The following is a 16,473-nucleotide window of genomic DNA, read 5'->3' on the forward strand; positions in this document are numbered from 1 at the left end:
CGACCCCGCCTGACACAGAAATTTTAACAAGAAAAAAATTTAAATTGTAGTTTTGAGATTCATGTTGTCCACAGGCAATAGGAAAGAATTCACACTAACACATCACTAAGACTCATTTTATTGTTTCTGATACTTTTGCATATTGCGGACGTAATTGATAGCCTTTTCCTTTACTGTATTAAATTAGAATTCGACGTAAATAATTGTATTAAAATTGCTGTGGTCCAGACGCTGGAAAACCTTTTCCGGTATAAAGCCCACCTTCCTCTGATGTTGCGCATGCCCAGTGTGTCCTACTGCTTTGGTTCGCTTTGGTGCGTATCACACTTCTTTCACCAGGTAAGGGCATCCAGGAAACTGAGCTATAGTAGGCTGGCGCAAACAAAACCCAGGGGGGTCCCAAGAGATTTCGGGTACGTAAAAGGGAAAGGGGTGCTCGCCCTCAGCGTTAACAGCCCCCACGGCCGAGAGCCAGAGTACATAAAGCAGCAGTTTCCACCGGCTGGGCCGAAGGGGAGGATGACGGGAGAGGACAAGCAACTACAAGCCCCAGCATGCAGCGCGCAGCGTGGCCCCTGGAGAGGCCGGCAGTGCGGGCTGCCAGGCCTCGGTCCAGACTCAGTGCCGGCGAATACAGGGTGACTGTCGGTCAAGCAGAGAGCTCATCATGAGGAGGACGGGCGCGGCGCTGTGCACCAGCCTTTAGGTCTCGCATCCTCAACGCCTGCTGTTTCGGGGACGCCTGGCATGCTGGGGAGTCAGGGGTCTGCGGGCCAGCTTGTCGGCCTCGGACGGTGTCGGACCTCCAAGGCCCTAGAGCCTCTGGAGTTACCACGGGACGACAGAACCGGACGTGACGCCGCCGTAGAGGAAGAAGAGAGGCGGAGCGTGGCGCGGTGACGTCCTCCCAAGATGGCGGAGAGAGAGTGAAGAAACTGTTCCCCCTGGGTGGCGGTCGGTGAGTGCCCACTTCACCCTAGCCCCCCGTCACCGATCTCTCCCGACCCTGGGCGGTGGGAAGTCAGGCTTCTTGGAGTTCGAGCGCTGGTCGGGGCGTAGGTGGAACGCTGTGCGAAGCAGCCCCAGCGGTGGCCTTGGCCACGGTCTCTGCTGTGGGATTTCGCGGGAGTGGGAGCTGGGCGGAAGGCAGGGCAGCAGAGGCCGAGGAGAGACTGCCTTTGGTTGTCACTCTCGGAGGCTGCCGGGCGGGAGGGAGGGGGGTGTGGCCTCTTCGGGGAGAGTGACAGAACCTTTGACAACCCTTGGCCTGTGCATTCCCCGCCCCTTGGGCACGCGCCTAGAGCTTTGGAGAAACAGCACGGTGCAAGCTAACAGGTTTCGGTGATTTGAGAAAAATCTTTTTCTTTTTAAAGTGTTTTTCTTCCCATCTGTCCCAAGGAGTCCTTTCTTGATAATTTGTTTTTTTTTTTCCCGTTAACATGCCATTTACTGAGTTTGAATGTTTGAGGGTTCAACTGATGTAAAACCTTGAAATTGTGCGACTTATTTTGCAGTTTGTGCAAGAATTTTCATTAACGGTTATCACATTTATTAGTATGTCCAAAGAATTGTATTAGTGTCCAAGGCAAAACAAAGTCATTTATCCCCCCAGCATCATTATTATTATTATTATTATTTATTTATTTATTTATTTATTTTTGCTGCTGGAATTGAATTCAGACTCCTTTTATCACTGGCTGACATCCCCAGTCCTTTTTCGTTTTTTAACTTGGGTCTCGCAAAGTTATCCAAACCGTCCTCTAACTTGTGACCTCCAGCCCCTCAGCATTTTTAACCCGACATGTTTGATAAGGTATTTTCAGAAGGGATAAAGTAAGACCTTTTTTATTTAAATTATGTCCTTTGTCCCTTCTCCCCTCACCAACCGCTTGAGTGCACATTTGATGAAAATTTGTGGTTATTGATTACTTTTTTTCTTTGTCTTTTAGATCAAGGGTAAAATTCCATTCTGATATCAAAATGCAGTATTCACACCACTGTGAGCACCTTTTAGAGAGACTGAACAAACAACGGGAAGCAGGTTTTCTTTGTGACTGCACCATAGTGATTGGGGAATTCCAGTTTAAAGCCCATAGGAATGTGCTTGCCTCCTTTAGTGAGTATTTTGGTGCAATCTACAGAAGCACTTCTGAAAACAATGTTTTTCTTGATCAGAGTCAGGTGAAGGCTGATGGATTTCAGAAACTGTTGGAGTTTATATACACAGGAACTTTAAATCTTGACAGGTAAAGTACACATTTTATTTTCAGTTATAAAAGCTACTCAATAGTCTTTAGAGCTAAAGTATATTTGTATTTTCTCTACTCATTCTCTTCATTTGTTCTTCAATATTTATGCACACAGTGTTTTTCTTTTTCTTTTGGGGAGGTACCAGGGATTAATCTCAGGGGCACTCGACCCCTGAGCCATTTCCCCAGCCCCATTTTGTATTTTATTTAGAGACAGGGTCTCACTGAGTTGCTTAGAGCCTTGGTTTTGCTGAGGCCAGCTTTGAACTCGTGATCCTCCTGCCTCTGCCTCCCAAGCGGCTGGGGATTACAGGCATGGGCAACCTGGCCCATTACATTTTCCTTTTAATAAAGAAGTCAGTATGACCACTTTGGGATTAACAAGTATTTGATAAGCACAAAAAACAGTAAGAGTTCTAGCACAACAAAGCCTGTGATTTCAGCTTTGTAAATGTGAAATTTAAGGAGTGAATTTCAGTTTCCCTTTGCTTTTTTTAAATATATTTTTTTAATTGTAGATGGACACAAAACCCTTATTTTCTTTTTTTAATGTGGTGCTGAAGATTGAACCCAGTGCCTTACACATGCTAGGCAGGTGCTCTACCACTGAGCCACAACCCCAGCCCTTCCCTTTGCTTTTTGATCTTTAAATTCCGTTCTTTCTCCCTCCCTCCATCTCCTATCTCTTTTAAGTGTTTGAAGTATAGCTGGGGAAAGAAGGAAGAACTTCTGACTCATACAGTAGTGTTTCCATTGCCAAACATGAATACATTGTGGAGGATATCTTCCTGATCCTGCATCTGGAAAATTACTTTGCTGGAGCATAGATGGCAATAACTCTGTTATCTCTTAACGTTAACTCACTGCTTAAATCAGGTTAGAGGTGCTAGAGTGCTTCTCTAAGATGCTTACTGCTGTCACTGCAGTAGATACTGAGGGATCTGATAATATAGGCATTGTGTGTCTCCTCTACAAATGAATCAGTTAAGATTAATAGCAATACATTTAATAGTTGTAGGAGAAAAGGGAAAAGGATAAAGCAAAGAGAAACTGATCGAATTTTTCCTGTCTTCTTTCTTCTACCACTTAGGAAAGTGTGAATATAAGTAGACTATTCTCAGTTTTCCCCCCCCCTCTCTTGATAGTGCTGGGGACTGAACCCAGGGCCTAACACATGCTAGGGAAGCACTCTACCACTGAGCCACATCCCCAGGCTTGACAATTCATAATCTTCTGACATAAATTTATGAACTTTGGAATGAGATATTGCCTGCCAATCACTGTCTCCTTGACCAAGAGGTGACCTCCCTGCGCTTCAGTTTCCCCATCCGTAAAAATGAGAAATAGCTACTGTGATTTTGTTGTAAAGATCACATGAAAATTTACTTGAAGCCCCAATAAACATTAGTTTATTCCTTCCAGTAACTAATAACATTCATTTTTTCCTGTGCTCCCCACCCACCTTCTGTTTCCACATTTTTTCAGAGAAAAATTAGAAGAAAAAAAAAGGAAACACCTGAAATTCTGCCATCCGATAATAACCATTATAACATTTTATATATATTCATTTTTTTTCCTGAAGATCTTTATAGATACATGGATGTACATTAAGTAAAATCTTTTCTTTTTATATTGCAGTTTATTATGGAACTATACTACTTTAAAAAGCTAGAATCCAGGATACTGCTTAACCCTTTTGAAAAGGAAACTTCATGTTCTTTTGGAATTATATTTAAATTTTGGTAAAATGAAAATTTTAAGTGAATCAGTTCTGTTCACTTGAATAAGGGAACAAAACAGTGTCATAGATTAATCTCACATAATAAATTACTTAAATTTGCTAAATAGTTGATTGTGCAGGTGCCTTTAATCTAAGATATTAGAATACTTGATACAAATAACCACATACCAGTGATTTTTGGTTGACCTTTAATTTAATGGTTTCTTTTTCTTGGTTAACTATGCAGGAAAAGATCTTAACTTGATTTGAACTCACTGCAGAGCATCTTTCTTTGTGCCTTCATGCAAAGAAGCAATGTGAAGAAGAGCCAGGTGTTTTGTTCAGTCTTTTTTCGGTGCATATCTTTCCTGGTGAGCTGGGGAACTAATTGTTTGAGCCCAGCCAGGAGCGTAAAAGAAGATTTATACCAAAATAGAAAGACTATACAATTTAGTTATTAAGAAAAAAGGCGTGATAGTGCTTGCCTATGTCCCAGATTTCAAGTATAAGGCAGGAAGATCACAAATTTGAGATTCTGACTAAACAAAAAAAGGACTGGGGCATACGGTTTAGTGATAGAGTGCCCCAGGGTTCAATCCCTAGTACCAAAACAAGCAAACAAAACCCAAACAGAGTAATAGAATTTTGTGGGCCCAGGAGCAAATTGCCTTGGTCAAATCTTGGAATCTTGGTTCTAACACTCTGTGATCTTGGACAAGTTACATAATTTTTTAGAACTCTGACTCCCCTCACCACACACACACACACACACAATGCTGGGAATTAAACCTAGTGCCTCATACATTTTACTGTAGTATGCTGATTTTAAGTCCTTTTGGGTATAAGCCGAGGAGTGGGATAGCTGGGTCAGATGGTGGTTCCATTCCAAGCTTTCTGAGGAATCTCCATACTGTTTTCCAAAGTGGCTACACCAATTTGCAACTCCACCAACAATGTATGAGTGTGCTTGTTTCCCCCTCATGCATTTTAGACAAGTGCTCTACCACTGACCTATACCCCCAGTCCCTGATTTTTCATTTGTGTGTACAGTGAGGATTATAAAAGATTTCATAGGCACATTCTGAGGATTAAGCAAACCGATTCTGTAAAGTATTTAGCCATATAACTGGCAATAAGTAGTTAAATGACCTTCAATGATTGTCCAAAAGATGATAGAAGTTTAGATGTTGTAACTTAGTGTTTATAAACAAAAGCAAAACATCAGTTATTGAAATGCCAATTGACTCTCTTGGCTGTCACTGATATTATAGACTATGAAATAGAAAAATAGTTGTGTGATTCACTGTTTCAGTATTGAACGATTAATGTGTCTTAATGACCGTTATATTGACTTTTAAGGCTACCTGACTTGGTTATCTGATGGTTCATTTTATGCAACAATGAGCACAATAATTTGAGACCACAAGGTCTGTTTTAGTTATTATAATAATAAGTAGTATAGTAAACTTGATTTTCATTCTAGTAGTGTCTCTCATTAATTATACTTTCAGAAACAGATTATAAAGTCAATAAAAATACTGAAAAATGTTTTTAGATAATGAGGATGCTGTATACCCATAAGAAAAATTTTGTATAAAAAGCAAATATAATTATATTTGGGGAATTTCTGCTATTCTTTTGCAAGTAGAGAATTAACACAATTGCAAAGATTTACTATATATTTTTAAATTATAGCCAGTGGCCAGTAAGAAAAGAATATCTTAGGTATTATTTTTTTATTTAGGAGAAAGACTCAAACTGTACCAAAAATTTATTTGTAATCTGTTTATGAACTTGGATGGATTTTCCGAGAGAATAAAATACTCTAAGCTAGTGGTTAGGTTAACAAATTAGCCTACAAATCTACTTCATGTATAAGGAGCTGCAAAATGATTTTTGCAATAAAATAAAAAATTTTAAAAGCATTAATAATGCTAGATTGAATAAGACAAAACATAAGCAATGTAGATTTAATGGGAAAATGATGAGAACATGGATAGAGTTTTATAGGTACTGTAGGATGCTTGTAGAGATCTTAGAAGTTCATGATACTATTATTTTTAATTAAGATTCAAATTTTAGTCCTAAAAGTAATAATATTACCATCACTATATTAATATTATCAGATATAATTAAAACCCTTTTCTGTTTATAATGAAGAGGGAAAGTAGAAGAGATCATCTTAGAGAACCAAATTATTTGGGGGAGAAATGGCAAGGACAGTTACTTGAGGGTGTGTGTATCCATCCTCATTAAGAAGGGTCATATTCTAGTAGTGATACCAACCCAACTTTCTTAGTTGTATATCTAAGAAAATGGAAGTTTCCAAAGGTGCAGACTCACCATAATTAATCTGCTAGTACTGCCAGCCAAATCTAGCAATTTACCAAATAACCTTTCTCTATATTTTAAACTTCTGGTGGGCAGGGACTATTTGATATTTCATAACATCTCTCTTAACACCACTAATGTTAGATGCTCAGTAAATATTAACTAGGATGCTGAACAGGGGACTTGTCTTTCTGTATAACTCTTAACATGACAAACTGTACAGCCAACTCAGGTTGAGTATCAACAAAAAATGTGGGAAGATTGCTAGAGAGCTTAATGCATTCTAAAACATTATTCCTCTCAGCTGTGATCCATGGACCTGAAACATTGACATCACTAGGGAATATATTAGAAATGTGGAATATTAGGCTCCATAAAGACTTACTGAATTTGAATCTTTATTTAACACAATTCCTGGGTGGTTTACATACATAGTAGTTTCAGAAGCAGGACAGGGGAGTCCCTTTCAGGAGAGCAGGGCAGAATAGTAGAAGACAAGTTTCATTAGACTCTTCCTGTTGCCAATCCAGAAAAGTTGGTTGCTATTTTAAGAGACCTCAGGGTGAATGGCAGGAAGCAGGGAGTTGCCAACAACTATTTTTGTGTTCCATGGTTTTTTAAAAGCAACCAGATAATTAAACATTTTGTTTTTCTGTAGTGGTTCACCTGCAGCTATAGCCATTATTTTCCATCTTTTCAAATTCTGTAAAATTGAAGATCTTTGCCTAAACATTTATTTTGAATGAATTAAATTGTGTACATTTGTTGTTAAGTTATACCTTTTTCAGCATTGTTAAATTTGGTCTTTAAAAGACATTGAAATATATTTGCAGCTTTGTTTCAAAAACAGTTTTTCTTTGATCAGAATATTGTCATTTAGCCTTGTTTCCTTACAGTTGGAATGTTAAAGAAATTCATCAGGCTGCTGACTATCTCAAAGTGGAAGAGGTAGTAACTAAATGTAAAATAAAGATGGAAGATTTTGCTTTTATTGCTAATCCCTCTTCTACGGAGATATCAAGTATTACTGGAAACATTGAATTGAATCAACAGACTTGTCTTCTTACTCTTCGAGATTATAACAATCGGGAAAAATCAGAAGTATCTACAGATTTAGTTCAGGCAAATTCTAAACGAGGAGCTTTAGCAAAGAAATCTTCTCAAACTAAAAAGAAGAAAAAAGCTTTCAACTCCCAGAAAACAGGGCAGAATAAAACAGTGCAATATCCCAGTGACATTTTAGAGAATGCATCTGTTGAATTATTCCTAGATGCAAATAAATTGTCCACACCCGTAGTCGAACAAGTTACACAAAGAGACAATTCAGAACTCGAGTTGACATCGGTTGTGGAGAATACCTTTCCTGCACAAGATATTGTGCAAACTGTTAGAGTGAAACGGAAGCGTGGAAAATCACAGCCAAATTGTGCTCTGAAAGAACACTCTATGTCTAATATAGCCAGTGTCAAGAGTCCTTATGAGCTGGAAAACTCTGGGGAAGAACTGGATCAGAGGTATTCCAAGGCCAAGCCAACGTGTAACACATGTGGGAAAGTGTTTTCTGAAGCCAGCAGCTTGAGAAGGCACATGAGAATACATAAAGGAGTGAAACCTTATGTTTGCCACTTGTGTGGAAAAGCATTTACCCAGTGTAATCAACTGAAAACGCACGTAAGAACTCATACAGGTAAGATTGGTTAACTGGTTTGTGGGAACTGGTCTTTTTGTTGTTGGGTTGTTTTTTGGAATTTTTTGTTTGTTTGTTTGTTTTGGTACTGGGGATTGAAATTAGAGGTGCTTTACCACTGGGCTACATCCTCAGTCCCTTTTTTCATTTTTTTTAAGACAGAGTTTTGCTAAGTTGATGAGATTGGCCTCAAACTTGTGATCCTTCTGCTTCAGCCACCACTAGTCACTGGGATTATAGTGTGTTCCTGCACCTGGCTGATATTTTTTATACTGTAACTAAAATGATTTGGGTGGAGGATACTGGGCATTGAACCCAGAACCTTGAGCATTCTAAGGATACAGCCTACCACAGAGCTATCTATACTCTGACCTAAAATAATATTTTTTATAGGCAACATATTAGCATACAGTATTTTCTACTTACGACCAATTTTTGCCATATTCTTTTGTCCATGAAAGTATTTAGCAATGTTAGACTGATGGAAATTTATTTGTAATTATAAGCAAGTATTTAATGGCCATTTGTTATATTGTAATCAACATTTTAAATCCTGAGGTACCAGTTCCTTATCCCATTTTCTCTCAAAATAAGCATAAACTTAGTTCTAGCTTGCTAAGTATTTAACAGAGACAAGATTACAGTTGGTAAGAGAAAATGTAATTATAATTCAAGCCAATTTTCACATTACCAGCTCTTCTCATTATATGCTTCCTAGACTTGGTTGACTTCTGAACATGTTTATTAGAATTATATGTACATTCTTTCCTCAGTTTCTGTATTTATCTTACTTTGCTTGTTCTCTTTCTGTTGGCAAAGTATGAGCACCATTGGTACACTTACATTTGTACTTTTTTTAGATAACACTATTTATTTCTCTTATTGATTACCTTTCACTATTATGAGTTATAATGAGAAACAGTCGTTTCTTTTAGTTCTACCAGTGTTTTCAATAGTCTGGAAAGAGGTCCTATTTACTTTTATTTCCAGCAGTTAACATTTCCTGAATACCAAAACTAGTAATGTTGATGAACACTTTTGAAAACATAAATGACTTCAGCAACTAAAACAGAATTTTTTCTTCTTAACATAAATGTTATTTACTTGTTCCTTTAGGTGAGAGGCCATACAAATGTGAATTATGTGATAAAGGATTTGCTCAGAAATGCCAGCTAGTCTTCCATAGTCGCATGCATCATGGTGAGGAAAAACCCTATAAATGTGATGCATGCAATTTACAATTTGCAACTTCTAGCAATCTCAAGATTCATGCAAGGTAATTCAAACAAAAAATGACTTTTTTAACCTTTAAGTTTGTTAATTGCCATAGTCTTATGAATATACTGCTGTACTAGAATTCAGGACAGTATAGCTCTAATTGTGGTTCCACCATTCAGTATTCTTAGCTTGGATGGTGTAGTCTGCAAACCCCCGGACCCCCAGCAGTAAACCATTGAAACCGAGAAACAAGTGATATGACTTGCATAGAGGATTGTTCTGGTTGCTGTATTAGGAAAAGACTGTAGGATTGCAAGAATGGAAGCAGGGTGACCAGTTAGGAATCTGTATGTAAAATTCAAGTGAAAAGGATGATGACTTAGGGCAGGGTGATAACAGTGAAGGGGATAGATAGCAGTCAGTTTCCAGATACATTTTAGAGGTAGAACTAACAGAATTTGTTGACAACTTGGATCCAGGATCTGAAAGAAGAGTTGAAGATGATTTCAAGGTTTGGGGCCTGAGAATCTGAAAGGATGGAGTTGACATTAACTGAGATGGAGAAGGTTTATAGAGAGAACTGTTTAAGGAGTACAAGAATCTAGAATTACAGTCCTTAACATGTTAAGTTTGAAATGACTACTATACATCTGACAAATGTGCCATAGATAATTAGTTATCTAAGTCTGGAGTTTAGGGGGCAAATTTGATAGTCATCAGTCTATGAATAGTACTTAAAACTATAAGACTGAATGAAGTCACCAAGAGTGAATGTGGATAGAAAAAGGATCAAAAGACTGAATCCTAAAGTACTCTAAGGATCTCTTAGATTTGGGATATGTGCAAGACCAGCAGCAGAGGTTGTGACTAGAAAGGAGGAGCCAATATAAGAGGAAAACCAGGAAAGTGGGCTGCCCTGGTATCCAAGTTAAGAAAATTATTCCAGAAGGGCATGATCACCTGCAAAATTCTGATGATAGGTAGATGAAGACTTAAGAATTGACTTGGATTTAGTGAAATGGGAGGTCAGCAGCCTTCAAAACAAAAGCCTTGTTAGCAGAGGTTAGTAGAGAAGAGGTAAGTAGAAAAGAAATGAAAATAGAAGCTTTAGAAACACAGATTTTTGGTAAAGGGGAACAGATAAATGGAGGAATATGTGGGGCAGGTTTGTTCTTGTTTTTTGTTTTTTTTTTTTTTTTAAATGAAAGACATTGTATGTTGTGATCCACTAGCAGGGGTAGATGATGTAGGATAGGGTAACTTATAGGAGTGATGTCATTGAGTAGGACCTCAAGTATTGTACAAGTAGAGTCTTTGGATTAAGATGAACTATCATCCTCATGTTTGTTTCCAGATGGAAAATAAACAATATAGGAGGCAAGATGTCAGATAGGAGCAAGGACACGTAAGGAGGTTCTGGTGATTTGAGGAAGGAGTTTTGACAAATGAGCAAATGGACTAATAAAAAAATAATTGCAGTATTAGGGACTCTCTGGCACCCATAAAAAGATGAGAGCAAAACTTTCTGGATTGATCTCAGAACTAATGTTTTAATAATTAAAACATTCTTTTTGGCAGTGCTGTACATTGAAACAACTGTTGATTTTAATTTGAAATAAAATATACATGAAAAATCATTTGCAAAATGATTGCTACATAGTTTCACCTTGAAATTGTTTTATTTAACAGAATACAATTTTGTATTTATTTACCAACAGGAAGCACAGTGGAGAGAAGCCATATGTTTGTGATAGATGTGGACAGAGATTTGCCCAGGCCAGCACACTGACCTATCATGTCCGTAGGCATACTGGAGAAAAGCCTTATGTGTGTGACACCTGTGGAAAGGCATTTGCTGTCTCTAGTTCTCTTATCACTCATTCTCGAAAACATACAGGTAAGAGTTTAACACAGATTGCCTAAAATGAGGAAAGTTCTAAATAAAGGAAAAAGGGGAATAGGGCCTTTATAGAAGGAAGATTATAGATTTTATAGTTAGATACCTGTACTTCTTGAAGCCATTTTGATTTTCACATAAATAGCAGATATAAAATCTGATGTTTTCTAGAATAATACAGGTAGATGAAATTTTTTGTCATGTAACATACACATTAAAATCAGTGAAGTAATTTTGATACTATGTAAACTTGAATTAAGACATGTTTTATAACTTTAGAAAACATCCTTATCCTCTTGAGAATTTATTTCCTTTGGATAAAATTGTGGAGTGAAGTTAAGAGGTAGGAAAGGGTTTGGGTAGGACAGAATTTAAAACCTCTTAGGACCTTTCCTACATAGACATCTAAGATTTGCAACTTAAACATAATTCAGCAAATTATCAGTCTTGCAGCAAATTATTGATTTGAGTCTCATTTTTTTGTTAGGGTATGTTTTAAAAGAGAATCTTCCTTATGTGCTTTATTCTCCTTGAATAATATAATAGCAAAATCCGAAATATAGATTGATGAATTTACATATTCTTAATCACCTAAAAATCTCCTTGCCCAGTTCATCTCTACTAGAAGGGATATTTATAGGAATAAAGCTTTAGTATATGAAAAGTGTCAGGTTATAAGAACAGTATAACATTTATTAATAATTCATATAAGTTGGATCACTGAAAATACCTCTAAAATACAACATAGGTTTTAATTTAAATATTTTAAAATAGATTACTTTAGATTATTTGTAATTGACAAATATTATGTTGGTATAGTACACCACTTCGCTATCTTTTATTTTCCATCTAGGTGAAAAACCATACATATGTGGTATTTGTGGGAAAAGTTTTATTTCCTCAGGAGAGCTCAACAAACACTTTCGATCCCATACAGGTCTGTGTTTAGGGAGAACGTATTATTTTTTGTTCTCTCTTAATTTCTTTTAATGTAAACCTTGGCTTTCAAACCATTATGAACTTAATATGGTATCTAGTCATAATTTACCTATAACAATATTTTAATGTGTAAATATCAACATTTTAGTTTCCTTTTTTTTTTTAGTTTAAAATATGAATTAAATTTGGTCAAGAATTGTGTAGATTTTTCAAGAAATATGCCAGATAATCAATATGATTTGAATTAAATTATACAAATGTACCAAGAAACAAAAAGGAATTGATAATACCAAGAACATATCAGATTATCTTATTAAACAGTGTTTCTATATGCAAAAGTTAGGAATAAATTTAAATGTTGAAATGTTTATTGTAAAAAGTAGCACAAAGTTGTATAAAGAAAATATTTAAAACAAAGGAAATGCCACTTTTAAAGTATCCTATTCATTTTAAAGAATTTGTCCTCATAATTCCTATGTAGATTAGTGTGAATGTCAAGTAGAGATTTAATAAACTTATTGGCAACTTCTGTATTCTCATGTTTCTTGGTCTATGGTATGAAGTACTGAATAGCTCTTATTTCAAAGGAATTATAGAGTTGAGCTGGGGATGTGACTCAAGAATAGAGCACTTGCCTAACATGTGCATGGCCCTGGATTCCATCCCTGACACCACCAAAAAAAAAAAAAAAAAAAAAAAAAGAGAGAGAGAGAGAGAAAGAATTATAATATTGTACCATATTGTCATTATTTAAGAATTTTTCTAATTTATAAGGTACCTGAGAGCAGAAACCATGATTACATTTTTTTCTCTAGCTCTTTTAGCCAGGGTCTGGCATAAATTGACACTCAAAAAATATCTGAGAAACAAAAGAGTAGGTTACTTTTTGGTTTGCAAACAAATTTCAGATAATGAAAATACTCAAATTTCTCTGAATAGGAATATACTATGAAGTACAGGAATGCCTATGCGTCTAAACTTTCTCATTTCACTATATTATAACCAAGTGATTAAAATGGTAGTTTGAAACCAAACTTAAATAGTATAATAATTTTTGCCTTGTATTTATAAACATTGATATTTTTGTCATAATGGCTTTTTAAATATTAAAGTTTTGACTTTCTTTTTAGGAGAAAGACCATTTATCTGTGAATTATGTGGAAATTCTTACACAGATATTAAAAATTTAAAGAAGCACAAAACAAAAGTCCACTCTGGTAAGTGCTTATATATTTAAAAAATTTGTTAGTCTCCTGTTAAAATGCTGAGGTGTACATTTTAATAGCTTAAATTAGTTATCAATTCTTAAAAACTAAGGACAGAAAACTAAAATAAATGGAAAACATAGGGCATAACAGACACAAAAGGATATGATTGGAACTGGGGCTGTGGCTCAGTGGTAGAGCATTTGCCTAGCATGTGTGAGGCCTTGGTTTCAATCCTCAGCACCACATAAAAATAAATAAATAAAGGTTAAAAAAAAAAGTGATATAGTTTTTCTGAGGTATTTGAAAAGTTCTAATTTTAGGAAACTTGAATGGTAGAGAGAGGTTCAAAGAATGGAGATGGGGATGGGAGGGTTCATTCCAGGCTTTTTGTAATGAGTTCACAAAGTGCTGGACAAGAAAGCACAGGTTGTATTCTTAACTGGTTGAATTGGGAAGAATACAGAAAATTGTTTTATGAAAGCAAATATGCAGACTTTGTCTATTTAATGAGGATAATGAAACAGAAATCATGTCAGCAGTTTACAGGAACATGTTTAAAGCTGATGGAGCCAGGCATGGTGGTGCACACTGTAATACCAACAACTCCGGAGACTGAGGCAGGAGAATCATGAGTTCAAGGCCAGCTTCAGCAGCTTAGTGAGACCTGTCTCAAAATAAAAAGGGCTGGGGACGTGACTGGTAGAGCATCCCAAGATTCAAACCCCCAGGACTGCTGAAGAAATAACAAAACAAAACAGGTAGCAGAAAGTTTCTCCCCTGAGCAGAATTTCTGACCTCTTAATATAAATGAAAGTGCCATCTTCTGAACTTGAGCTCACAAAATAATGTGAACTTCTCATTAAAACACTCATTTTATTTCAGTACCTTCGAAGTACTTAGAATTTACAGTCTAGTGGAAGATTCAAAGCATACCTAGGTAGACTATTATATAGCAATGAGAGAGAGAGAGATGCCACAAGGCAGTATATGAAACTTGACAAATGTATAAAATTTTTTAAAAGTTCATTCTGATCTAGAATAACCAGTTCCATTTTTATGATGGAGTTGGTGCTTGAACCTAGCCTTGAGACCTAGATGGAGTATGTATAAATGAGGCAGGCATATCAGTAAAAGAGAGAGTGCTTACACAGATGTGTGGAAGTTGAAATGCAATTCTGTGACAAGTAAGTAAATTAGTCTACTTTAGGTATTTTGTTTTGTTTTTAAAGATTGTGTAAATTTTTTTCCCTTCCATTTCAGGTGCAGATAAAACTCTGGATTCCAACGTGGAGGATCATACTTTGAGTGAACAAGATTCCATACAGAAAAGTCCTCTGTCAGAAACTATGGATGTGAAGCCTTCTGATATGACTTTACCATTAACTCTTCCCCTTGGGACTGAGGACCACCACATGCTTCTGCCTGTCACAGATAATCAGTCTCCTACATCAGATACATTGTTGAGGTCAACTGTGAATGGGTATTCAGAACCACAGTTGATTTTTTTACAACAATTATACTGACTTTGTGAGGAATGTGGAATCGCTAAGATGTCTGTGGTAGTAAGCATAAACATCTCTGGTAAGGTGCATATATTCATATTAAATTCTCATTCATTTGAATTGTGACCATTTTTTTTCGTTCACTGAAGTAAAAGCACCTGATGCTGCATCATAACTGCAGTACTTGTTTTGATTTGGGGCTTTTATGTCTAGACTATATACACAGCTTTTTAAGGAATGAATTCTATGGTAGCACTATCTTGGGTGGGTGGATTAGTTTTATTCTTTTAAATTAAAGCCTCCTTAATTCCATTTTTATTTTGCATTTTAGAATTGCATTTCATTTATTGCAGTAGAATCTGTCAGTTTGTAGTGCTTCCATTTGGTCTGTGGAATTTTCTAATCTTCCCATGCCCCATCCTGTTCAAAATTTAAACAAAATCCGTGCTAGTATCAGTCCCAAAGTAAGTCCCATAGATCAAACCATAAACTATGGTGGAAAAAATGTTCATATTTCCACCTATGAAAATTTAGTTACTGAATAAGAGCTGTGTTGTTTTTATATTAATATGTTCCATTAGAGGTAACTTCTTTAGTGAAACCAAAAGAACTGTTTGCTCTTAAGATCTAGGAAACTATATATAAAAATTTTTGTCATTTAGAACTCAATATTCTGGGTTCTAAACCAATGGTCAGTTGAGTCAGGTTTTTGATTTATTTGAGACTATATTTTCAAAATGAATTTTAAACATATTTGGTGTTTTTAATCTAGTCAAAAGACAGTTTTGAAATTTGATTCAGTTTATATTTTATTGAGTTTTTGGATTGGAAATGAATATATACTGAGTTTTGAAAATTTTTGATAAGCCTTCTCATGCCTATTATATACTTTTTAAAATATATTCTAAAAAGAATTTTCTGGATATAAAGAGTATAAACTAGAATCACTTGATTTCTAAATTTGATACATTATATTGCATAAAGATTAAGAAATCTGCATAGCAAACTTGAGGCCCTGGCTGTCCACAGCACATCATAAAAGAAAAAGAAGTTAAAAAATCAACTTCAGTTAAAGTTAACATTTTGGGCTATCAAAAGGCCAGTTTATCAAACATTTTATATGAGCTTTGTGTTTTTAAATTTTCTAAATTAAACTACAACTTTGGGTTGTTGTCATAGTTTCACAGTGGTCCTTTACCTTCCAAGAGAATATTGAAAAGTCAGTATTTATCCTCATATTTACTACCACTCTTCTCCATCTCACTTTTCCCACATATTAATTTCTTTCTCCCTTGATCTTTGGACATTAAATTATCAGTTTCACAAAGTCACTTCCCATAATGCCAATTGAATAGCGTAGTGACATTATTTCCCATTTCTGCCATGCATTAGTTATGGCTTACTTGTTTTCGAGTTTTAAACTACACCTGTAATAAAGTTAATGTGTTTATTGGTCTTGCTTTCTTTAATCATAATTTTTTTTTTTTTTAATTTGGGGTCCAAGTCATAGGAACCAATTGGAGGATGTAATGAAAAAAATAAATTCTTGTAGACTGGAGAGATCTTCACCATTTCATACACACAGTTTATTTTCATGATAAATTGCCACCAGTGGAAATGGCTTAATTAAAGTATGAAATGCCTCTTGTATAATACAAATTTAATGTTTGGCCACTTAGCTAAAAAATCTATGCATCTGTATTAAGTTAACATACTGGGGTT

The 16,473-nt window shown here is 36.0% G+C and overlaps 1 protein-coding gene across 2 annotated transcripts; it reads left to right on the plus strand.

Annotated features, from left to right (window-relative positions):
* The first annotated feature begins 343 nt into the window (after positions 1–343).
* Mynn (myoneurin) lies at positions 344–16,206 on the plus strand. Of its 2 annotated transcripts, XM_047564367.1 has the most exons (8): positions 345–958; positions 1,950–2,246; positions 7,197–7,987; positions 9,104–9,263; positions 10,924–11,102; positions 11,956–12,039; positions 13,172–13,258; positions 14,510–16,206. In XM_047564367.1, the coding sequence occupies exons 2-8, from the start codon at positions 1,981–1,983 to the stop codon at positions 14,770–14,772; spliced, it is 1,830 nt and encodes a 609-aa protein (XP_047420323.1). In that variant the 5' UTR covers positions 345–958; positions 1,950–1,980; the 3' UTR covers positions 14,773–16,206. The 2 variants fall into 2 exon arrangements, with proteins under 2 accessions (XP_047420324.1, XP_047420323.1); XM_047564368.1 differs by lacking the exon at positions 11,956–12,039 and having other exon boundaries at positions 344–958.
* Positions 16,207–16,473: the final 267 nt, after the last annotated feature.

This window comes from Sciurus carolinensis, chromosome 9, assembly GCF_902686445.1.
Source record: "Sciurus carolinensis chromosome 9, mSciCar1.2, whole genome shotgun sequence".
Lineage (NCBI taxonomy): Eukaryota > Metazoa > Chordata > Mammalia > Rodentia > Sciuridae > Sciurus > Sciurus carolinensis.